This window comes from Lipotes vexillifer, unplaced genomic scaffold, assembly GCF_000442215.2.
Source record: "Lipotes vexillifer unplaced genomic scaffold, Lipotes_vexillifer_v1.1 scaffold1656, whole genome shotgun sequence".
Lineage (NCBI taxonomy): Eukaryota > Metazoa > Chordata > Mammalia > Artiodactyla > Lipotidae > Lipotes > Lipotes vexillifer.
Window position 1 is genome coordinate 17399 of NW_006791665.1, and position 26170 is coordinate 43568.

The following is a 26170-nucleotide window of genomic DNA, read 5'->3' on the forward strand; positions in this document are numbered from 1 at the left end:
CTGAACTTAATCGTTTGTCAGGGGATTCATTGAGATTCTCTATTTTCTTTCATAAGAGAGGGGTTATCCATGGCAGAGTCCCTTGTTGTTCCCAGAGAAAGACAATGCAGGCAGGGATACAACTTGTTGAATGGCTTTCAGAAAGGAAATGGTGGAAAAATCTGCTGAAACAATCAACAGTTCTACAGAGTCCATTTCACTTGCATTGATGCATGCTTTTTTAGTTTTTAAAAAATGCAGAGCTTATCTTTTTTTTCCATCTGTCAACTCAGGTAAATTTTCAGCACTATTTTCTGAACAGATAAGTATTTTCTTTTTATGTTTAAAAGAACACTTAATTAAGCTAGTTCTTTAATTTGACACTGCCATTAAGGAAAAGGAAGCTTTGTGATTATGTAGATTGTATATATTTTCATGCAATACATATTTCAAATGCCTGTCAGTTCCTAAGGACTATCATAGGTGCTAGATATATCAGGTCATATAAGATATGGTTACTGACTTTGAGGAATTTTAGTTCTGATTTGTCATAATTTTCTTCATGTATGATTTTGATCACAATTTGTGATAATAAGCTGAAAATAACAGATATCTAAAGAAATTCTGAGACAAACAATACAGAGTGTATCAAGGTACCATTATTAAGTACCCAGCATTATTGGGACCTAATGATTAAATCCTAAAAATGTAAACATCATTACATCCATGCTTATGTTCATGTATTTCAGTGGAAAGAGTAAAAGACAAGAGATCCTTAGAAGCATTGGGAAATGTGCTTCAATAGCAACTAAAATTTTAAAAGATATCTTTATTTAGGGGATACAGAGTTTGTATTCCACATAGGAAAGCAAAAAAAGTGGACAACAGGCTACTTCAGGAGTTATTTCATATTTTTGCATGGAATTATAAACAAGTGGGACTATGATTTGTACCCTCCCAGTGTCTGCCAAGTAGCCATGCATTAGCTGCCATAGCCCTTATTGAAAGGCTTCCCTGGGTGAGTTGGATCCTTCTATTGTACACTACTTTTCCACCCTGAATTTCTTTTTCATAATATCTAACACATTTGTAATTATGTACTCCAGTTTATTTAACTTACTAGATTGTAAGTCTTATAAGTGCAGAGATTGTGTCATTCTTTTTTTTTTTTGCTTTTTATTTTATTATTTATTTTTTTAACAACTTTATTGCAGTATAATTGCTTTACAATGGTGTGTTAGTTTCTGCTTTATAACAAAGTGAATCAGTTATACATATACATATGTTCCCATATCTCTTCCGACTTGCATCTCCCTCCCTCCCACCCTCCCTATCCCACCCCTCTAGGTGGTCCCAAAGCACCGAGCTGATCTCCCTGTGCTATGTGGCTGCTTCCCACGAGCTATCTATTATACATTTGGTAGAGTATATATGTCCATGACACTGTCTCACTTTGTCCCAGCTTACCCTTCCCCCTCCCCATATCCTCAAGTCCATTCTCTAGTAGGTCTGTGTCTTTATTCCCGTCTTGCCGCTAGGTTATTCAGGACCTTTTTTTTTTTTCTTTTTAATTCCATATATATGTGTTAGCGTACGGTATTGGTTTTTCTCTTTCTGACTTACTTCGCACTGTATGACAGACTCTAGGTCCTTCCACCACACTACAAATAACTCAATTTTGTTTCTTTTTATGATTGAGTAATATTCCATTCTATAAATTTGCCACATCTTTTTATCAATTCATCTGTTGATGGACACTAAGGTTGCTTCCATATCCTGGCTATTGTAAATAGAGCTGCAATGAACATTCTGGTACATGACTCTTTTTGAAATATGGTTTTCTCAGGGTATATGGCTAGTAGTGGGATTGCTGGGTCATATGGTAGTTCTATTTTTAGTTTTTTTAAGGAACCTCCATACTGTTCTCCATAGTGGCTGTATCAATTTACATTCCCACCAACAGTTCAAGAGTGTTCCCTTTACTCCACACCCTCTCCAGCATCTATTGTTTGTAGATTTTATGATGATGGCCATTCTGAATGGTGTGAGGTGACATCTCATTGTAGTTTTCATTTGCATTTCTCTAATGATTAATGATGTTGAACATTATTTCATGTGTTTGTTGGCAATCTGTATATCTTCTTTGGAGAAATGCCTATTTAGGTCTTCTCCCCATTTTTGGATTGGGTTTTTGTTTTTTGATATTGAGCTACATGAGCTGCTTGTAAATTTGGGGGATTAATCCTTTGTCTGTTGCTTCATTTGAAAATATTTTCTCCCATTCTGAGGGTTGTCTTTTCATCTTGTTTATGGTTTCTTTTGCTGTGCAAAAACTTTGAAGTCTCATTAGCTCCCATTTGTTTATTTTTGTTTTTATTTCCATTTCTCTAGGAGGTGGGTCAGAAAGGATCTTGCTTTGATTTATGTCAGAGTGTTTTGCCTATGTTTTACCCTAAGAGTTTTATAGTGTCTGGCCTTACATTTAGATCTTTAATCCATTTTGAGTTTACTTTTGTGTATGGTGTTAGGGAGTGATCTAATCTCATACTTTTACATGAAACTGTCCAGTTTTCCCAGCACCACTTATTGAAGAGACTGTCTTTTCTCCACTGTATATTCTTGCCTCCTTTATCAAAGATAAGGTGACCATATGTGTGTGGGTTTATCTCTGGGCTTTCTATCCTGATCCATTGATCTATATATCTGTTTTTCTGCCAGTACCATACTGTCTTGGTTAACGTAGCTTTGTAGTATATTCTGAAGTCAGGGAGCCTGATTCCTCCAGCTCTGTTTTACTTTCTCAAGATAGTTTTGGCTCTTCGGGCTCTTTTGTGTTTCCATACAAATTGTGAAATTTTATGTTCTACTTCTGTGAAAAATGCCAGTGGTAGTTTGATAGGGATTGCATTGAATCTGTAGATTGCTTTAGGTAGTAGAGTCATTTTCACAATGTTGATTCTTCCAATCCAAGAACATGGTATATCTCTCCATCTATTTGTATCAGCTTTAATTTCTTTCATCAGTGTCTTATAATTTTCTGCATACAGGTCTTTTGTCTCCTTAGGTAGGTTTATTCCTAGATATTTTATTCTTTTTGTTGCAATGGCAAATGGTAGTGTTTTCTTAATTTCACTTTCAGATTTTTCATCATTAGTATATGGGAACGCTAGAGATTTCTGTGCATTAATTTTGTTTCCTGCTTCTTTACCAAATTCTTTGAAGAACTCTAGTAGTTTCCTGGTAACATCTTTAGGATTCTCTATTTATAGTATCATGTCATCTGCAAACAGTGACAGCTTTACTTCTTCTTTTCTGATTTGGATTCCTTTTTCTTTTCTGATTGCTGTTGCTAAAACTTCCAAAACTATGTTGAATAAGAGTGGTGAGAGTGGACAACCTTTTCTTGTTCCTGATGTTAGTGAAAATGGTTTCAGTTTTTCACCATTGAGGATGATGTTGGCTGTGGGTTTGTCATATACGGCCTTTATTATGTTGAGGAAAGATCCCTCTATGCCTATTTTCTGGAGGGTTTTTATCGTAAACGGGTGTTGAATTTTGTCAAAAGATTTCTCTGCATCTATTGAGATGATCATATGGATTTTCTCCTTCAATTTGTTAATATGGTGTATCACACTGATTGATTTGCGTATACTGAAGAATCCTTGCATTTGTGGGATGAACCCCACTTGATCATGGTGTATGATCTTTTTAATGTGCTCTTGGATTCTGTTTGCTAGTATTTTCTTGAGGATTTTTGCATCTATTTTCATCAGTGATATTAGCCTGTAATTTTCTTTCCCTGTGACATCTTTGTCTGATTTTGGTATAAGGGTGACGGTGGCCTTGTAGAATGAGGTTGGGAGTGTTCTTCCCTCTACTATATTTTGGAAGATTTTGAGAAGGATAGGTTTTAGCTCTTCTCTAAATGATAGATAGAATTCGCCTGTGAAGCCATCTGGTCCTGGGCTTTTGTTTGTTAGAAGATTTTTAATCACAGTTTCAACTCCAGTGCTTGTTATTGATCTGTTCATATTTTCTATTTCTTCCTGGTTCAGCCTCAGAAGGTTGTACATTTCTAAGAATTTGTCCATTTCTTCCAGGTTGTCCATTTTATTGGCATAGAGTTGCTTGTAGTAATCTTTCGTGATCCTTTGTATTTCTGCAGTGTCAGTTTTTACTTCTCCTTTTTCATTTCTAATTCTATTGATTTGAGTCTTCTCCCTTTTTTTCTTGATGAGTCTGGCTAACCGTTTATCAATTTTGTTTATCTTCTCAAAGAACCAGCTTTTAGTTTTGTTGATCTTTGCTATCATTTCCTTCATTTCTTTTTCATTTATTTCTGATCTGAACTTTATAATTTCTTTCCTTTTTCTAACTTTGGGTTTTTTTGTTCTTCTTTCTCTACTTGCTTTAGGTGTAAGGTTAGGTTGTTTATTTGAGATGTTTCTTGTTTCTTAAGGTAAGATTGTATTGCTATAAACTTCTCTCTTAGAACTGCTTTTGCTACATACCATAGGTTTTGGGTCATTGTGTTTTCAGTGTCATTTGTTTCTAGGTATTTTTGATTTCCCCTTTGATTTCTTCAGTGATCTCTTGGTTATTAAGTAGTGTACTGTTTAGCCTCCATGTGTTTGCATTTTTTGCAGATTTTTTTCCTGTAATTGATATCTAGTCTCATAGCATTGTGGTCGAAAAAGATACTTGATACTATTTCAATTTTCTTAAATTTACCAAGGCTTGATTTGTGACCCAAGATATTATCTACCCTAGAGAATGTTCCATAAGCACTTGAGAAGAATGTGTATTCTGTTGTTTTTAGGTGGAATGTCCTATAAATATCAATTAAGTCCATCATGTTTAATGTATCATTTAAAGCTTGTGCTTCCTTATTCATTTTGGATGATCTGTCCATTGGTGAAAGTGGGGTGTTAAAGTCCCCTACTATGACTGTGTTACTGTCGATTTCCCCTTTTATGGCTGTTTTTATTTGCCTTATGTATTGAGGTGCTCCTATGTTGGGTGCATAAATACTTACAATTGTTATATCTTCTTCTTGGATCGATCCCTTGATCATTATTTACTGTCCTTCTTTGTCTCTTGTAATAGTCTTTAGTTTAAAGTCTGTTTTCTCTGATGTGAGAATTGTTACTCCAGCTTTCTTTTGATTTCCATTTGCATGGAATATCTTTTTCCATCCCCTCAATTTTAGTCTGTACATGTCCATAGGTCTGAAATGGGTCTCTTGTAGACAGCATATAGATGGGTCTTGTTTTAGTATCCATTCAGCAAGCCTGTGTCTTTCGGTTGGAGCATTTAATCCATTCACGTTTAAGGTAATTATCTATATGTATGTTCCTATGACCATTTTCTTGTTTTGGGTTTGTTTTTGTAGGTACTTTTCTTCTCTTGTGTTTCCCACTTAGAGAAGTTCTTTTAGCATTTGTTGTAGAGCTGGTTTGGTGGTGCTGAATTCTCTTAGCTTTTGCTTGTCTGTAAAACTTTTGATTTCTCCATCAAATCTGAATGAGATCCTTGTTTGGTAGAGTAATCTTGGTAGTAGTTTTTTCTCCTTCATCACTTTAAATGTGTCCTGCCACTCCCTTCTGGCTTACAGAGTTTCTGCTGAAAAATCAGCTGTTAACCTTATGGGGATTCCCTTTTGTGTTATTTGTTGTTTTTCCCCTGCTGTTTTTAATATTTTTTCTTTGTATTTACTTTTTGACAGTTTGATTAATATATGTCTTGGTGTGTTTCTCCTTGGATTTATCCAGTATGGGACTCCCTGTGCTTCCTGGACTTGATTATTTCCTTTCCCATATTAGGGAAATTTTCAACTATAATCTCTTCTAATGTTTTCTCAGTCCCTTTCTTTTTCTCTTCTTCTTCTGGAAACCCTATAATTCAAACGTTGGTGCATTTAATGTTTTTCCAGAGGTCTCTGAGACTGTCCTCAATTCTTTTCATTCTTTTTTCTTTATTCTGCTCTACAATAGCTATTTCCACTGTTTTATCTTCCAGGTCACTTATCTGTTCTTCTGCCTCAGTTATTCTGCTATTGATCCTTTCTAGAGAATTTTTAGTTTCATTTATTGTGTTGTTCATCACTTTTTGTTTGCTCTTTAGTTCTTCTAGGTCCTTGTTAAACGTTTCTTGCATTTTCTATATTCTATTTCCAAGATTTTGGATCATCTTTGCTATCATTATTCTGAATTCTTTTTCAGGTATACTGCTTATTTCCTCTTCATTTGTTAGGTCTGGTGGGTTTTTACATTGCTCCTTCATCTGCTGTGTGTTTTTCTATCTTCTCATTTTGCTTCACTTACTGTGTTTGGGGTCTCCTTTTCTCTGGCTGCAGGTTCACAGTTCCCGATGCTTTTGGTGTCTGTCCCCAGTGGCTAAAGTTGGCTCAGTAGGTTGTGTAGTCTTCCTGGTAGAGGGGACTAGTGCCTGTGTTCTGGTGGATGAGGCTGGATCTTGTCTTTCTGGTGGGCAGGTCCACATCTGGTGGTGTGTTTTAGGGTGTCTATGGCCTTATTATGATTTTAGGCAGCCTCTCTGCTAATGGATGGGGTTGTGTTGCTGTCTTGCTAGTTGTCTGGCATAGGGTATCCAGCACTGTTGCTTGCCTGGTAGTTGAGTGAAGCTGGGTCTTGGCGTTGAGATGGTGATCTCTGGGAGATTTTCGTCGTTTGATATTCCGTGGAGCTGGGAGGTCTCCGGTGGACCACTGTCCTGAACTTGGATCTCCCACCTCAGAGGCACAGCTCTGATGCCTGGCTGGAGCACCAAGAGCCTTTCATCCACACAGCTCAGAATAAAAGGGAGGAAAAAAAGAAGAAAGAAAGAAAGAAAGAAAGAAAGAAAGAAAGGAAGGAAGAGAGAAAGAGAGAAAGAGAGAGAGAGAGAGAGAGAAAGAAAGAGAGAAAGAAAGAAAGAAAGAAGGAAAGAAAAAGAAAGGAAGGAAGACGGAAAGAAAAAGATAAAATAAAGTAAAATAAAGTTATTAAAATAAAAAAATAATTATTAAGAAAAAAAATTTTTTAAGTAATTAAGAAAAAGGACAGACAGTACCCTAGCACAAATGGTAAAAGCAAAGCTATACAGACAAAATCACACACAGATGCATACACATACACACTTACAAAAAGAGAAAATGTTAAATATATATATATCTTTGTTCCCAAAGTCCACCTCCTCAGTTTGGAATGATTTGTTGTCTATTCATGTATTCCACAGATGCAGGGTACATCAAGTTGATTGTGGAGCTTTAATCTGCTGCTCCTGAGGCTGCTGGGAGAAATTTCCCTTTCTCTTGTTTGTTCGCACAGCTCCTGGTGTTCAGCTTTGGATTTGGACCTGCCTCTGTGTGTAGGTCACCTGAGGGCATCTGTTCTTATCTCAGACAGGACGGGGTTAAAGGAGCTGCTCATTCGGGGGCTCTGGCTCACTGAGGCAGGGGGTGGCAGGTGTACGGATGCGTGGTGAGCCTGCAGCGGCAGAGGCCGGCATGACATTGCACCAGCCTCATGCCCGCCGTGCGTTCTCCTGGGGAAGTTGTCCCTGGATCACGGGATCCTGGCAATGGTAGGCTGCACAGGCTTCTGGGAGGGGAGGTGTGTATAGTGACCTGTGCTTGCACACAGGCTTCTTGGTGATGCAAAAGCAGCCTTAGCGTCTCATGCCCATCTCTGGGGTTTGCGCTGATAGTTCACGCCCGTCTCTGGAGCTCCTTTAAGCAGCACTGTTAATCCCGTCTCCTCGTGCACCAGGGAATAAAGAGGCAAGAAAAAGTGTCTTGCCTATTCAACAGCTCCAGACCTTCTCCCGGACTCGCTCCCAGCTAGCCGTGGTGCACTAGCCCCTTCCAGCTGTGTTCACGCAGCCAACCCCAGTCCTCTCCCTGCGCCCCGACCAAAGCCGGAGCCTCAGCTCCCAGCCCCACCCGCCCTGACGTGTGAGCAGATAAGTCTCTCGGGCTGGTGAGTGCTGGTCGGCACTGATCCTCTGTGCGGCACCCCCCCCCGTTGCTGTGCTCTCCTCCGTGGCTCCGAAGCTTTCCCCCTCCGCCACCCACAGTCTCTGCCCGTGAAAGGGCTTCCTAGTGTGTAGAAACCTTTCCTCCTTCACAGCTCCCTCCCACTGGTGAAGGTCCCGTCCCTATTCTTTTGTCTCTGTTTTTTCTTTTTTCTTTTGCCCTACCCAGGTATGTTGGGAGTTTCTTGCCTTTTGGGAGGTCTGAGGTCTGCCAGCGTTCAGTAGGTGTTCTGTAGGAGCTGTTCCACATGCAGATGTATTTCTGATGTATTTATGGAGAGGAAGGTGATCTCCGCATCTTACTCTTCCGCCATCTTGAAGCTCCTCCAATTGTGTCATTCTTGATTGAAAAATTTCCCTCAGTATCTAAGAGTACCTGATAGATAGTAGGTGATTAACAGTTCTTGTTGAATGGCTGAGTAAAAGGCTCTAGGGAATTTCTTAAAACTTAAACCATTCTACCGTAGCATGTATTCTCCATACTTAAAATTATTTTAATGATGTAGTTTCAGATGGGTCCATTTTATGGGTGCTCAAAATTTATTATAGTTTTCCTTTTACACTCTTCCGTTAATATGAACATCTTTTGCATACAGTTTGAAGCTTAGTAACGAATTTAGTGAATAGAATATTTTGTAAGATTATTAACATGTATTACTAGTATAGATTTAAATCTCAAGGTGTTAATTTTTAATTTGTTCTTTCACTAGAAACACTGATAGCACTGTTTGTTCTAACAGTATTGCTCTGCAGACATAGGAGAGATTATATTTGTGTGAGAGTCAAAGGATGGTGCCCTTGCACAAAAAAGAGCTTTTTTCTGTCAGAGTTTCCCAGGAGCAAAAATTGGTTAGCTGCCATATTTGATCAGTTATCATCCACATTGCATTTCCAATGAAAATCTCCTAGATTTTCATATCTATGAAAAGTTAGTGATCAAACAAGATATCTGAGCCACATTCTTTACGTGCTTTGTCAGCCTAAGCACCTAAGATAAGATGAAACCTAAGATAAGATGCCTTCTATAGACATTAAGCTCTATGATCTATTCCAGGAAAGTAATTCCTTAATTCCCAAAGTACCATCATCTATCTTCTTCCATCTGTCAGGCTAGGATATGGACTAGATCAGAATTATTTTCTGATATGAGGAACAATTCATTTCATCTTCATGAAGTTAACTATCTGACATATGCCCCTAAAAGTGTCCAAACTGGCTTATATCATTATAAAATATAAATTAAAATGTCTATTTAATGAAGAACGTTTTAAAGTTTATACTGTTTCAAAAATTTTAAAAAGGAACGAAGGACAATTGTAGACAACAATCACAAAGTTGCACATACAGAAATACTTTTTTTTTGAAATGCATATAATTATCTAAGTAGGGGGCTTCCCTGGTGGCACAGTGGTTGAGAGTCCGCCTGCCGATGCAGGGGACGCGGGTTCGTGCCCCGGTTGGGGAGGATCCCACATGCCACGGAGCGGCTGGGCCAGTGAGCCATGGCCGCTGAGCCTGCGCGTCCGGAGCCTGTGCTCTGCAACGGGAGAGGCCACAGCAGTGAGAGGCCCGCATACAGCAAAAAAAAAAAATTATCTAAGTATAGAACCTTTATTTATGACTTAGAAAGGATCAATCAGGGCTAAATATAATAATGGTAATACATGAGTATTTATATCACTGCACACGCACACACACACACAAACTCATAGAAGTAAAATTCAATATAATGCAAAACAGCACTCTCATCTTTTATATTCCATGAACATAGCCTGAAATCCCCTTCACTTTCACTGCTAAAGTCTTTGTCTACCTTCTTTTTTTGTTTAACCCTTGGATTTTTTAAAAATAGACTTTATTTTTAAAGCAGTTTTAGATTTACACAAAAATTGTGCCCAAACTATTACTTCTCATATATTCTCTCCTCCTGAACAGTTTCTCCTATTAACACCTTGCATTAGTTTGGTCCATCTGTTACAAGGAATAATGTTGATGTATTATTATTTACTGAAGCCTGTAATTTACTTTAGTGGCAGCTCTTAATGTTCTAATTTTTTTTTTTTATATCTCCTAGATAGGGCAAGTTTTCTTTCAAATATCTAATTGTATTCTTCTCCCATTTTTTTAAAATTAATTAATTATTATTTTTTTTATTTTTGGCTGTGTTGGGTCTTCGTTTCTGTGTGAGGGCTTTCTCTAGTTGCGGCAAGCGGGGGCCACTCCTCATCGCGGTGCACGGGCCGCTCACTATCACGGCCTCTCTTGTTGCGGAGCACAGGCTCCAGACGCGCAGGCTCAGTAGTTGTGGCTCATGGGCCCAGTTGCTCCGTGGCATGTGGGATCTTCCCAGACCAGGGCTCGAACCCGTGTCCCCTGCATTGGCAGGCAGATTCTCAACCACTGCGCCACCAGGGAAGCCCTCTTCTCCCATTTTATTTAAGAACATTTGTTTAAACAATTGCTCACAACAATTTCATCAAAAATAATTTATTCCAGACTAGCAATATGTCCATCATGTTTAACATTATATACATAGGATAATATATTTCTGACTATCAAGATCCTAAATAAAAACTTTAGGAAATTTAATATTGTTTTCAAATTGTAGGCTACCTTACTATTCTTAAATTTTAATGCACAGGCCAAATTGTACCATTTAATAAGTTACCTCTGGTGTGGAAAATTTTGTAAATGTTTCATTCTGAGACCATCTTTCCATCTCTGTCCCAGACAAAAACAGAAGGAATTTCTGGGCACACATGTTGGATCTTAGAGTCAAGTGGACTTAACAGTGTTTACTTTCTTATCTTCTAAAAATATTGCAAAGATTTTTGAACCTTTACCTTCTGGATGGCTGTGTCCACATTTGGAATATAATATTGGGGAGTTTTGCTCTTTGAAAGTAACTACATTTTTTCTGAATACATCTCACTATTATATAGATGCTACCTAAATCTACAGAAGCTTTTGACATACAGAAGTTTTTGACAGATGTTTGAATTTTATGTTTGTATTCAGGGAAGCAAATTATCCTCAGTGCATATATATCAGAGATTGGTGACTCAGTAATGTTTTCAAAGGAAAGACTAAGAGCCACAGGGCAAGTAGTGATTATCAGTGAGATGTGAGAGTGATTTTTGTTTCAAATATCAGTCTCAAAATCACAGTGACTGTCTGCAATAATAGGTGGATTTTTTTTTTGAAATAAAGTCCAGCTACTTTGAATGTTAAGAACAAAGGCCGCTCTACCCAGGAGAAAAGAGATATAAAGTCTTAAGTCATGTTTATTCCAACCTGGTTAGTTTCTCTGTTTTCTTAATATCATTATAAGGACTCTGATTCTAGCAGAGTACAGTAAGTAGTTACATATTACATTTTCTCAAAGTAAAAAAAACTTAAAACATTTTCCTCCAGTTTATCAGGACATCAGTGTTTTACACTCTACTGAATAATGCTTATTAATACTTTCAAAAATATTTTGATATGATTTCCATATCCAAATGTTACTGCTCAATACATATGTAGCAAGATTGTTTCATAAGGTTTTTCTCAGATTTCTGTAATTCAAAACCCCTTATGAAGACCATACCCATTCATTTCATTCTCTCATACCAGACCACCTGCATTATTCTTTCTAAATTTAGATCCAAAAAGAATATTCCTGCATATAAGCTGAGAATAAAGCTGTGACTGATTTTTAGCTAAGAAACAGAAATCATGTACTTAGAGGAATGCTGTCCTTCAAATTGGCCCTCGTCCGTTCCTACACTGAGTATCATCATTTCTCAAAATATTTTGGAGATCCTCTTTTGTAATTGTTCTCAAAGTTAAGCCACCGAAGAAAATGTGCCATTTATTTTGTAATCTTGCCTTCTTTGTAAAATGCTACTGTTCATCATTACAGACAGCTTTTAGTTGTTTCAAAAAGTAAAGTCAGATCATAAAAGGGCCAACGGTTGGTATCTTGAGACTCTGCAATGTAATGCCACGCAGGTTCACAAAACAGTTCAAGAGCACAAACTCTAAATCTCTAAAAGCATAGTGGCATCACTATTTTAATTATTAAGTAATTTCTTCTTAAAGAATTAGATATTTTATACAATTTCCATGTATTTAAAAAATGTTTTTCCTCATCTTATAATCACAATTTTATATGGTGAATTCTACACTCAATGAAATATCATTGCTGGAATATTAATCAGCCATAAAAAGAAATGAAATTGAGCTATTTGTAATGAGGTGGATAGACCTAGACTCTGTCATACAGAGCAAAGTAAGTCAGAAAGAGAAAGACAAATACCATATGCTAACACATATGTATGGAATTTACAGAAAAAAAAATGTCATGAAGAACCTAGGGGTAAGACAGGAATAAAGACACAGACCTACTAGAGAATGGACTTGAGGATATGGGAAGGGGGAAGGGTAAGCTGTGACAAAGCGTGAAAGAAGCATGGACATATATACACTACCAAACGTAAGGTAGATAGCTAGTGGGAAGCTGCCGCATAGCACAGGGAGATCAGCTCGGTGCTTTGTGATCGCCTGGAGGGGTGGGATAGGGAGGGTAGGATGGAGGGAGACGCAAGAGGGAAGAGATATGGGAACATATGTATATGTATAACTGATTCACTTTGTTATAAAGCAGAAACTAACACACCATTGTAAAGCAATTATACTCCAATAAAGATGTAAAAAAAAAATAATAATAATATCATTGCTAAACAAGTTAATTTTTGTCACCGGATGAAACTATATATTATGTGGCACTAAGTATAACCAGGAAGAGACTCTTTCTGGAATGCAATGGTATCAGATTTGTCTAGGTTAATTCAGGTTTTCTCAGATTCAATTAATAAAATTTAGATTTCATTTTCAACATTAATAAACATAGCAAAGATCTTGGATATATTTGACAATTTCCTTGTCTAAGAATAGGAAAATTTCATATGCTAAGACACGTGCAGTGTGTCAGTCTGTGTTGAAGTTTGTGCATAAGTTTTGCATCGTCTATATATAAATACACATACATGAGTTTATGTATATGCTGTAGATATATTTTTAAAGTCTCCTGTTTTCTTCCTAACTTACTATGAGGAAAAGAAATATGACTTGAGTATCACATATTCCTAATCAAACATTTTCAACTGCAAACAATATTTTCATTGATGTCCTTTGAGAGAACTAAAAGATGACAAAATTAGAAAATGCCTGTCTTTCACAATACAAGTGTTTTTCACCATATAATTACAAAGGATAAATGAAGTTCCTAATAATTATTTAAACTTTTATAATTAATACAGACACTGATTTTTAGAGTATAGCTAGCCATCCAAAATCAATCTATCTATCAATCTATCACCTGTGAGATGATTTATCAATGAGTCCAAGATTTCAGACGAAATTCCAGGGACGCCTGTTTCTTATTTGTGTGCTTTTCATGGCCAAAGACAACTTCTTCCCTATCTGCTCTGCTTCACCCTTTCCCATTCTGGAAAAACATTCTGCAGGTATGGGTCATGTTTATAAGAGAAGCTAGAAAAGAGAATTCAATAGTTGGTCAATAATATCAGGGTCATGTTCTGTTCCTGTGCACACACATTCCCATATCCTCTAAGTGTAACCTGGACCTATATTTATGTTCTGTAGACTATGTCCCACTATCTGTCTTCCCCAAGCAAATCAGTCCCCACATTAACCTGCCTGTGAGGACTGAGTTCTTTATCAGGGCTGACTCTTTTGACAGCTCCTGTAGTAATTAATAGTTATAGAACACTCTCCATTTATGAATCATATGACTCATAGACTAGAAAGAGGCTCCTCCTCCAGCAATATCATTCCCATCACCATTTTTCTTTTCTTTTTTTCTTTCTTTTTTTTTTTTTTTTTTTGTGGTACGCGGGCCTCTCACTGTTGTGGCCTCTCCTGTTGCGGAGCACAGGCTCCGGATGCGCAGGCTCAGCTGCCATGGCTCACGGGACCAACTGCTCCACGGCATGTGCGATCTTCCTGGACCAGGGCACAAACCCGTGTCCCCTGAATCAGCAGGCGGACTCTCAACCGGTGCGCCACCATGGAAGCCCCACCATTTTTCTTTTTTGTTGAAGAAGATTTGATTGATGGCTCAGAATTATTTGTAATCCATAGACTGTCAGGGACAGATAGGCTTTACATGGGTGAGGACTAGTTCAAATAACTTCTTATTCTTTCACTGCTTCTAAAAAGTTTTAACATTCTTCTTTATACTACAAAAAATAACACAAAAAGTTAAATAAATAAAATAAAACTGCAGTGTTTGACACAAGGTCCATTGAGACAGATCATACCACTTTTTAGGTACAGACTAACAAACTTTCATGAGGGCTTTTAAACAACCTATCATTGTACAATAATAGTATTTCCTGGAGAATTTATACAGATTGCTTCTTGCTTCTTCTACCTCTCCATTTGTGTTTCATTCTTTAATTTGAAATAACATGATTTTCCCCCCAAAACCTTGGATTACTAGTTTTCACTCTTACTAGGCAATTATGATCTTGTGCTTGAATACACAAGGGAGGTTTAAAGTGTGTGTGCATGCATGTTCAAACTCTTTTGAGTCAAGTACCCATTGTCTGAATATAATTATAATATAATATAGTATATAAGTATAATCTAAGGACTACCTTTTGAAAAAATACAACTTACTTAAAGAAAAAAATGGTCTATTTTTGTTTTACAAGTCTTATTTTGTATTGAGAATTATTAACAGAGGGGAATGCTAGGGAGATGCCATTACCTCTTTTGTTACTTGCGCTAAAATTGCCTGAGAAGAATTTTTTTTTTGCTGTACGCGGACCTCTCACTGTTGTGGCCTCTCCCGTCGCGGAGCACAGGCTCCGGACGCGCAGGCTCAGCGGCCATGGCTCACGGGCCCAGCCGCTCTGCGGCATGTGGGATCTTCCCGGACCGGGGCACGAACCCGTGTCCCCTGCATCGGCAGGCAGACTCTCAAGCACTGCGCCACCAGGGTAGCCCTGAGAAGAATTCTTAAATCCTAAACACCAAATCAGACTCTATTTCTGTTAACAATACTGACAGATCTGATGCATATTTTTAGTGATTTTTTTATTATCCAAAGAAGGCTCACTTTTGGTAAAAGACCACATGCTATATCAGTGGGTTCTGTATTTTTATTTAACAACAGTGATAACTTAGTGGAATTTCTAATTAAATTGCTATAACTATTATGTATGCAGATTTTGTAAATATGATAAGGGTAACTTCCTGCATCACATGGATTTGTTTATACTAGAAAACTAAATTGGAAAGGACTCTTGCTGAGTTGTTTCTTTCCTATTTCTGTACATATAATTTATAGATGCAAGAATTCTGCTTGTAGTTTCAGGAGCAGCTGCTCCTGTTTAATATAGTCATTTTATATTTTGTATGCTCAGATAACGTGCTGCATTCCTACTGGGCAACATTTAACTGTAAGAAATAGGTTGAGGATGTTTCTGATAGCAGGAACCAAATAAGAATTATAAGGAGCAAAATAACCAACAATGCTGACAATTCTTAATCCTCCCTACTTGCTTTGGACCCTAGAAGAAACTTAAAAGTGGGGTGATGCCATCAAACCAAGGAGGAAAGTTATTCCTAACCCTTTTCCCTTTCTCTGGTGTCCCACAGTGGAAAATGATGTAGGGAGGAGATTCCTGTTTTATGTTTGTTTCATATATTTACATTCAAGCACCAAGGTTACACCCAAAAAAAGTACAAAGAATTTAATTTTCTCTCAGGTTCCTTAAAGCTATCAATTGTTTTTGCATGTGGAGAGAAATGCTACCTGACTTTCTCAGAGATCATACTGAGATTCAAAGGAAATAAAAATAAAATTATACTAAAAATTTCATCATATGTCATTAACACGAGTCTTCCAGCCATATGAAGTCCTATGAAGTATTCAACACACTTTACTTACAAAGCACAAAAAGTATGTCTTAAATTTAAGGAAGTCATTTCACAATAAGACATTTACAAAGTAAAGGAAACAGGCTAAGTTTAAGTTACTGTGAGTTTCCCACACACACTGAAACAAGCTTCCTACACTAAACATGCAGTTGAGTACTGAAGTTAGAACAAAAGACAAAAACTCTATCCTGAAATGAAGCAGTTGCTTAGCAGCAGATAGCAAACTGGTTAACAGAGCAGTAAGTATAGTATAGACAAGTATACCCCATTTCCCTTGAAAATGCTATTCAACTTTTTATGGCCAGTTATCATCTGCACCCTAGTCCTAGTTTATGTAGCATAGATAATGCTAGGAATCAAAAAATTCATTTTAAAGATGCTGATACCTTTACATCCATCACCTAGGTCAGTGAAGTTGTTATACATCTTTCTCCAACAAAAACTGAACCTTCCTATTTGTCTTCCAAATATTCTGAAATGTAAACATTGAAGAAGAAAGAAGGAAATGCTGACTTCTAGTGGATTGTTATCATGTTTCATTTTGCTACTTTTAAAACAGTGCAACTCTCCCTGCAAACTTCTTTCTGGGGAGACAGAGAATTTTTCCCACAGGAAAGCATCTTTGGAGGATGGACAAAGATACTTAATTTCTGCTGCATCCTCTTTAGGTTTCCTAGTTCTGTTCTGAGTAAATCATCTTCATTCAGAAAATATTCATTATAAACTCATAAAATGTCAAGCATATATGTTCTTCAGAAAAACTTGCTGATTTTGATTTCATCAACTCTTATGTGAGGTTGTTAACATTTCTCCAACTACCTAGAGGAAAAAATTGTTCAAAGATATGCAAAGTGAATGATTCTGTATTCGAGTCAAGAATAGAATACCCTACTCTAACAGTCTCAGTTACTCTTTTATCCTTTTTATTTTTTATTTTCACAAATTGGCAATGGATTCCAATCTTAGGATGGTAACAGACCTGGGGATTGTTTGGCATAAATTCAGACTATGCTCCCCTTCCCTCTTTTTTTCTCCCTAGGTTATTGCTGATTAATACAGTGAAGGTCTATTCATGCACTGACCTTGCTTAAGTCTGCATAATTTGCAAGAAATAGAAGGGAATCAAATTATAAAAAAGGTGACACAGGTGCTGATCAAAAGCATGCTCAGAACTGTTAGGGAATATCTTAAGAAAATTCTACTTTCTAGGAAGTTGTGTGATACAGTTTTTGTCTTGTTCACCATTGTGTTCTTAGCAGGTAGGACGGTGTCTAGCACATAGTACGTCAGCTTTAATAATGTAACAACTAGGTATTCTACCAGCTTAAGTGAGTTTATACAGAAATAGGCCTAAGAATTACAATTCAAGTTATGCAAACTATGGTGGATCATAGGCAAATCCAGAGAACAAGGAAGGGGAGGTTGGCTTCACAGGAAAAGGGAAGAGTTGGGAAGAAGTGTAATAACCAGAGTCCATTCAAAGAAGCTGGAGGTCCAAAGTATGAAGGCTTCTCATTGGTTGGACTGCTACAGTCTCTGACTGGCTGGGCTATCCAGGGGCCAGAGAAGTTTTCATCTTCCCCCAGAATAGTAAAGTAGGAGACGACTTACTGTGGGAGATGTAAGCATGGGTCTCTTCCTGTTTGGAGTAATTGACTATGAATTGTGGCATGTGAGAGCTCCCCCTACAGAACTGTCCTGCTTCCAGTTTTAGTTGAGGTTTCTTTAATTAATCACACAAATAGGTTCTCAAAAATTACTTATTAAATGAATGAATGAATGAATAGCCCTTTATGTTGAATATCAGAAAATGTGGGGTTTTTTCCCAGTGAAACCTATATAGACAAATGACTTTACCTCATTTCCTCATTTGAAATAAATGTAAGAGGTTAAAATAGACTAGAAAAATCCCTAAATAATTTCCAGCTTAAAACAAAAATACACAAAGTCTTCATTAGCAGAACCATTTAGCATAAGTATTGGGTTGGCCAAAAAGTTCGTTTGGGTTTTTCCATAAGATGGTACGGAAAACCTGAAGGAACTTTTTGGCCAACCCAATAATTTCCAATCAACAGGATAAGAGAGTAACTCAATTTACCAGTAACAAATAATAAAATGACTCATTATAAAATAATTCTGTGCTCAAAATGTTTCATCTATCACAAGTTAAAAAGTTCCTTATAATTTTGTCCTAAAAAAAATATTTCTTAGCTTCTTTCTTAGTTTCTTGATGAGAGTGCTCAAACATGAATAAGGAAGAACATGTGTGTATTAATATGTTTCCCTTCAGTCAAGCCTGTGAATATTAAGTAACAGCAAATTAAACTGTAACCATAGATTGCTTTTTTGGTTGCATTTAATTTACCTTCTAAACCTCTATGAGTTTTACTTGATTCTGGATTTTATTAAGAGGTAGAGTACACATTGATTTTAGATGGCAAGAAGCTATTGAGGAACTTGCTATTGAATTGAATCAGTGGTTTTAGCTGAAAATGTGTTCTTTCGTCATTTAAAAATTCCTCTTTCCATAGCTTGCAACGTAAGACTATACTCTTAACTATTACTCTTAAATTTTCAATTGAAATTTCTTCTTTTAAAAATAAGAAAGAACAAAAAGCTTCTAACTAATGTTATAAGAAATATTTGAATTAAAATGCAGTTTCCAAAATTTTTTTAACCCTTTTTGGTATGATTTTCTTTGCTACTTTGAGAATAAATAAATATGAAAATATTATTTCAAATAAAGAAAAAGTATATCTTCATCAGATTTAATGCTGAGATAAAGCAAAAAAGTTCATATATGGAACTTTAACACTTTTTGTCTTTTACTTCATCATAAGTAATTGCTGGCTGATGTGTTTGTGTGTGTGTGTGTGTTTACTATTTAGAGATTAGATAGATATATAGATGATATATTATTTTTTAACTGTGATTAAAGGAACTAAATAAAAATATTTCCTTAAAAAGGTATTTAAAGAATTTTCTACAAGTGAAACCATATTTAAACAATTCTGTAGCACTTTGTTTCTACTTCCATAATATCAATTTATAATTTTCCAAAAAATAATCATTTAAATGCCAGTCATTAACTGGTAAATTTGTTTATTTGACTTATAATAATTGGTCTAGTCCTATATTCATGTTATCTTGTGATTTGAGGAAAGGCAAGGATCTTTTTTTTTTTTTTTGGTCCGGTATGCGGGCCTCTCAGTGTTGTGGTCTCTCCCGTTGCGGAGCACAGGCTCCGGACGCGCAGGCTCAGCGGCCATGGCTCACGGGCCCAGGCACTCCGCGGCATGTGGGATCTTCCCAGACCGGGGCACGAACCGGCGTCGCCTGCATCGGCAGGCGGACTCTCAACCACTGCGCCACCAGGGAAGCCCCAAGGCAAGGATCTTTAATTGCAATGATTAAAAAGCTAGGTAAAGAAAGTAAAAAATGAAAGTTAGGGTAGCAACACAGTGATAGAAGATTGTCTGACATTCCTTCGCTCAAGAGCAAGCCCAACTACTGTCTATCGGGTTTTTCCTTTCTCTTGGACTAAGTTCTATTTTGCTATAAGTGATGAAGAGGAATACAATTTTAAGTATTAAAACTTAGCATATGTTCTAATATTGCAAAGACAATGTATGGAAATTTTAGTGTAGTCAAAATAATAAAAATTTTAAATATCATAATTCCATGACCAGACAACACCGCTTTAAACCCTTAGTGTATGCATAGTCAGATCTTAGCTTACACATATTCACACCTTAAAGCACATTAACAGGAATGCAATTCAACACAGTAAAATCTTTACAAACCTCATTTTTACACTTAACAATAGATTATAAATATTTTCCACATCAATAAACATTAACATTATTTTAAGTACTATGAATGATTCAATTGTATGCTATTACATAATTTATTAGTTACCTATTAGACATTTCACTCTTTTTTTACATTTTTGCTATTTTATGCAAAGACACAATGTACCTTACTACTAAACCTTTGCACATGGGAACCTATCTAGATTAATGGGACTGGGATTGTAGGCTTGAACGTGAATCATTCATTGGTGAATAATATCCTGTACCAGTAAGACACATACAAGAGAAGAATTAAAGCAATGAATAAGATTTCTTAGCTGACTCATTCAGTGACTCTTGGAAAACAGTGTCTAACATAAGAACATGTGTATCTTCTCAGGGCATCTTGAATTTTCTCTCTCTTTCATACTAACCTACAAGAAAAAATATTGTAAAAGTTCTTGGTAATGTTTCTCAGACCTAACCAGTGTGGCATCTTCCAACTTACAGTATCCTGGACATACCTGTATTTGCATGCATGGCACTTTATGCTGGCATAGAGTACAGGGTCTCTGATGGAAGCTTCGCTTGGTCAGAATCCATATCAGCAGTCCCAAAGTAAAATAACATGAAACAGCCTTAGTAGTTCTTGTTCCCATATTATTCTTCCTCGGGGCAGCCTGGGACCTGGAGCTAACCTGTCAGTGATAAATCAGATAAACAAATGTGACATTCAAACCATCAACCAGACTTAGCCAAATGTAATAATAATGTTTCCCATGGAAGAAAATGGAATGGGTAAGAAATAGATACAGGGAAACAAAATGTAAGTGCCCAGGCTTTGGAAAGTCTGAAGTAGTCTCATGATAACATGTGTTGTCCCAATTCAGTCAGGCAGAGTTTCACTATATTTATAACCCAAACTGGGCTCCTTTCCATGGGGATAATCCAAAAGCAAAATTCCCAGAGACTATAAGTAAAAAGTTCTCTCTCGCTTTGAATATACAAACGATCATAGGTTTCTTGAAAGAATAGTGGGAAAACCTTCACTTTCTCTGAGGAGAAACCCTGTGTTCTAAACTGTTGGTCTTCATACCTCACTTTCACCCAAGAGCAGCTTCCCCTCAGAGAGGCTCTGGGCTGACACACCTACAGGCACATTGTGAGGCATGTCAAGATTCTGCAGGTCTCTTCCCAAAGAACAATACTTTTTTCTGGGGTGAAGGAATTGCATCTTTATAACTGCTAAACACTGATAACCCCAGAGGTTAAAAGCTATTAATTTTGAGAATTATAGCTACCTTTTATTGAGTGCCTACTATGTGTCATGTATTATATAACAAGAACACTTCTTATTTTATCTGTTTGAGCATTACAACACTCCTCTGCTTAAGGCACTGCTCTCTCCATTCTACAACGCCAAGAACTCCTTCAAAGACATAATGTACTTGTCCAGGGTCAGGCTCTACCGAGCAAGCACCTCCAGGCAGGATATCTGGTTCTGACTCCTTATCCGGTGCTCTTGGGCAAAACCTGAATAAGTACTGTATTCCTTGATGACACCCACAACTCCTGTTTCATAATGTACCATGGATTCTCATTTTCCTTCATTTTAATTTATTCAAATATTCTCCTTCTATCTTGATATTCCAAACATTATTCCACTTGCATCAGTCATTATGATGATAAATTAAAGATTGATTTGCTTGATCAATTTGCTTCATACTATAATATCTATGTTGCCATTCTTAGTCCTTATGCATCACCACCCCTACCTCCCATTAGACTGATAAATTGTGCACAATTTTGCCAATTAAGACTTAAACATCTCTGAGTCAAATTTATTAGGAAGTATTTCTGTAAGCCACAGTAGTTTAAACATTATATTACACTAATTTACAGGGTCTTACAGCAAATAAATTACACTAGATTTATATCTGTTGTCCTCAATTATAAAGTGGTAAAGAAATAGCATAGTATAGTATATGTGAGATAGAATCTAATAAGTTGTATTTGAAATAGTTTAAAAAATATTTTCCTTATTATTCTCAGAGTAAATATAACACCAGGCTACGTACCAGTAGGTGCCCAATGATACTATGAGAACGATTGGATTTAGATATAACTGATGTTGCAGATTTGGACATTTCCTAGGAAAATAACTATTGTAATTAAAACAGTTTAGAAGAATATCACAGATGTTAATTTTCCTTTTTCCTTCTGTCTATGAAACAAATATTTTATAATGCCTTATAAGCATTTCCCAGAAATGCTTTATGAAGATTGCAGAATCATTCAGATTGTTTCATTGTCTCTCTTATGTTTTGACTTCCTTTTTATTCACTTAAGCTATAACTAAGAGAGAGTCCTCCAGAGGTAACACCAAAGATACTTTAGTCACTAAAACTATGGACTTTTTAGTAGACCAATCACTTTAAAAGAGATGTTTGGTAATTATGTATTGTAGGCAGCCTGGTCACTGTCCTTTATTACAAAAGCATACACTTAATATGAATTACATGCATGTTGAAACAGAAACAGAGAATACTTGTATTATTATTCCCTCAAGGGTTAAATTCACCTGGGAGAGGAAACACTGTAATAAATAAAATCAGTAGCATGACCTTCCCTTAAAAGTAGAAATGCATTTCAGATATTAATATTCAAGTTTGCTTGCATATTATGTAGCACTTACCTAGGCACGGTTCAAACTCTATTGAGGAGGGAACAATGGTAGTGAGATAGTTGTGCTTGAAGGTGCAATGTGCTACAGTAGACTCAGGACCATTTATGATTACAGTTTATATGATGTCTACATTAGTTCATTTAAAATGTACTAAACTATCAAATCATCTCACACAGGTCATTGAACAGCAATAAAGTGGTATTAACTCTTCTCCATTATGACTCTGAGCTAGATTTGAACGAGTGACTCACAGAAAATAGGCTATATTCTATTGTCAGTCTATAAGAAATACATTTATAGAATAGCAGTATTTCTACCTATAACATTTTGTCTCTACATTTGTTTTCTTTGAAACAGATACAATTTATAAATTGTCTCCTGAAAACACAAATCTTAGGTAAGATAAAATAATTGTATCTCCATATATTATATATTTATTATTTATATATTCATAATTTTATTGAATCTGAGTAAAAGTAGTCACATGCAATGCAATATTAAAAGGTCTTTTGGTTATCAAAGTAAAACAGAAATTAGGTGTAGTCAGACATACAGCACAAATTTACTACTCTCACATAATTCTGTAAGGCATAAATCTCCACCATACACACCTGCAAATGTTCTCTTATCTCATAGATTATATCAGCTAAAAGAATATTTACCAAGAAAACTAAGCAGTGATCTGTGCTGAAAGGCACAATTTTATTTTACTAAAATACTAAAATTTATTAAAGTACCCATATACATATTTTAGGTCACTTCTGATGGTGACATTGTGTAAATAGATGCCAAAGTAGGATTACAAACACCTTTCAACAGGGATATTCTAAAACCAATGACTGGTAGCAATATCTGGGCCAGTGGACAATAATGACTTCACTGCAAAAGCTACCTTAAAAGCCTCAAGTAAACACAATACTAGGTCATTCAAAAGAAATGGAATGTTGTGTTGCATTATCTATGTATTTATTCAGATCTATGAAACAAACATTTTTGTATTTCTGCTTATTTAAAAATTTTTTACAGCTTTGACCATTAGCACATATATATTTGTTTTTGCCTTTCTTTCTACAACTTTCAGTGGTATACCACAAGTTTTTTGTTCTTGAATTATACAAGATTGAAATTCTTTCTCGTATTTTGCAAGTTGGATATGTCATAGGAAACGACAAATAATAAATGTTTGTTTCCAGCTGTGTTCCAAGTATTTTATATTCTGCCTCGACATTGCACTGTGTGTTAAAGTTGCTTTGCTTTGCGTTCCGCCTCCACTTCCTTTGGGAAGGATGTTAACGGTGTGTCCTGTGGTCTTCTTTGTAGTCGCAGCGCCGGGTTACCTTTCATCTCCCTGACGGCTCCCAGGAAAGCTGCAGTGACAGTGGTCTAGGAGACCACGAGCCGGTGGGTAGTGGAACCCTGATCTCACACCCTCTTCCTCTGGTTCAGCCACAGGACGAGTTCTACGACCAGGCCTCTCCGGACAAGAGGACTGAAGCAGATGGCAACTCTGATCCCAACTCTGGTGAGTCCTCTTAAAAACTTTGCTTGGAGTTCTTCTGGTTTTCTGTTGTGCCCTTGAGTTTTAACAGTCATTCTGGGGAGCAAGTAGATGGACATTCAGTTGTTTTTTGCTGCCTTTATTGTTGTTGTAATATTCTTTGAAATATATCAAGTCTAATGTGCTTGATATATTGTCTGTTAAATTCTTTGGTGCATCTTTATTTTATGAACCATGAAAAAAGAAAAAAATGCTGCAGATACAATTGCAAGAAGCTGTTTTATGAAAGACATCTAGATGTCAAAGATATTAAAATGGGAAGACAGTTTTACATTTTAGAATTGATTAAATATAGTTAAGTGGAACATAGTCAATGAAGAAAAAGAAAAAAGTGTCCTGTGGAATGCTCTTTTCCAATGACGACTATACACACACACACACACACACACACACACACACACACATATATATATATATATATATATATAAAACATGGTGATTAAAAACAAGTATGAAGAGGAGTGATAATGATGTGGGGGTTTATATTTTTTGTCTATTTTAATTTTGGATGATTTTTTTTTAATCAATACATTGAAAGAGTGGAATGAGTGGGATGAGACTGGCAAAATCCTTTATTTTCTGACAAACTCACACCTCACCTCAGAAATCACTATACATTCCAGGTAAGCACTGTGAGGGTACTTCGTCCTCGGCCTTTGAAGAAAATTTTGGGCAAATGCTATATCTTTTTTGTTCATGCTATTATTATTTTTTTAAATCACTAGTTCACTTTACTTAAAAATTAGAAGTCCAATTCAATAATTATTATGTCCAGTCCAAAGTAATGATCATGATTTGTGTTTGATTTGAATTAAAAGTTTTTTCTAACTCACCTTGGCCTGCTTCAAACTTGTCTATAGTGTGAAATGGGGTTAGGGTGATGTTTTCGTAATGTCCTAGCTCTTTCTTTCACCGCTTTAGATATTAAACTGCCTCTGGCAATTCTATGGTTGAAGTAGAAATACCAAGAAGAGGTAAAAAGCATGAAAGGACTTTCTTAACTAGTCCTGTTGTGGTAATCCAGAACTGGTGTTTTCTGCCTTCTAGGATTTTAAACTGACTCTTTGATTTCAGGGTAGTGGTGGGGGATCTTTTGTACATATGCGCCCTCTCAAGCTGTGCTCCCATCTCTGCAGTTTTTTCTGATAGGTGGTTTTCTTCTCATTGACATATGAAGTTACATTTGCATCTTCTATCTGCTGAAGTTTTTCTCAGCTAATATTTTAGGAATATCTAAGCAAATTCCATACCAGCTCTGGTTCTTAATCTTTCATGTCCTCTCTCTTGGTCCCATAAGGAAAACATACGTGCATCTTTTGACTTCACATATCCAGAAGGTCAGGCCATATCCAAAGAGGCAACTACTCATCTCACAGCATTTGGCGGAGCTGGTCAAAAATTCTCCTTAGATTTCTTGGTTCTGGTTAGTCTAAGGACCATTGAACCTGTGGTTCCATTGTCTCAACATTTGCAGGACTTGTGTAAAGAGGTTGGATATGTAGGACAGCTCTTTCTAAACAGATTTCCTAGTCTGCAACTTCCCCTTCTCCAATTTTAAAACATTTCTTATTGGCATTAAGGCAAGGGTCCCAAAACTGGTTCTTGACCACCTCTTCTGCACATGGCAGTGGTTGGCTCCTCGGGTCTTTGGGCCTCCTCCAAAATCAAGACAGGAAAGCTCTATTTTAAACACACTGGCACAAATGGTTTTAGGACTTTTCTATATAGTTCACCAGTTATTTTCACAGAAGTAAAAGTAAAAAAAAAAAAAAAAAAATGTATGCTGCAATACGGTTAAGCTAAGCTGCCCTAGGCCAGGACTTTATCTAATAGGTGCAGTTACTCATCCAACAATTTCTTAAACCTGGAAAATAGCACTGGGTAAACTGTCAAATAGGAGAAGACATGAGAGATTCTAAAGCTGGGGGTGGGGGGGAAACTTTCAAGCCTGCTTGAAGAACTCCCCAGAATTTTTACCAATCCTGTCACATGGAAAAAAAGACCCAAGGGAAGACGCACCCTTGTACACTCCAACATTCAACTCAACACAGTGACTTAACCCAGAAGAATCACGTTCATAAAAATGTGTTAAACCAGAACAGTGCTCCTTGCTGGAGAAGCCATCCTTATTCATGATTGGGAAGGAAGGATAAGAGTCAGATAGGGAAA

At 36.7% G+C, this 26170-nt stretch overlaps 1 protein-coding gene across 1 annotated transcript in view; it reads left to right on the top strand.

The window, feature by feature from the left end:
* LOC103085826 (protocadherin-9-like) overlaps window positions 1–26170 on the top strand; it is a 377376-nt gene that overhangs the window by 9294 nt on the left and 341912 nt on the right. The window contains exon 2 of the mRNA XM_007464484.1: window positions 23764–23965. Within this exon, the coding sequence (XP_007464546.1) occupies window positions 23764–23965 (202 nt within the window). The remainder of the gene's footprint in view (window positions 1–23763; window positions 23966–26170) is intronic.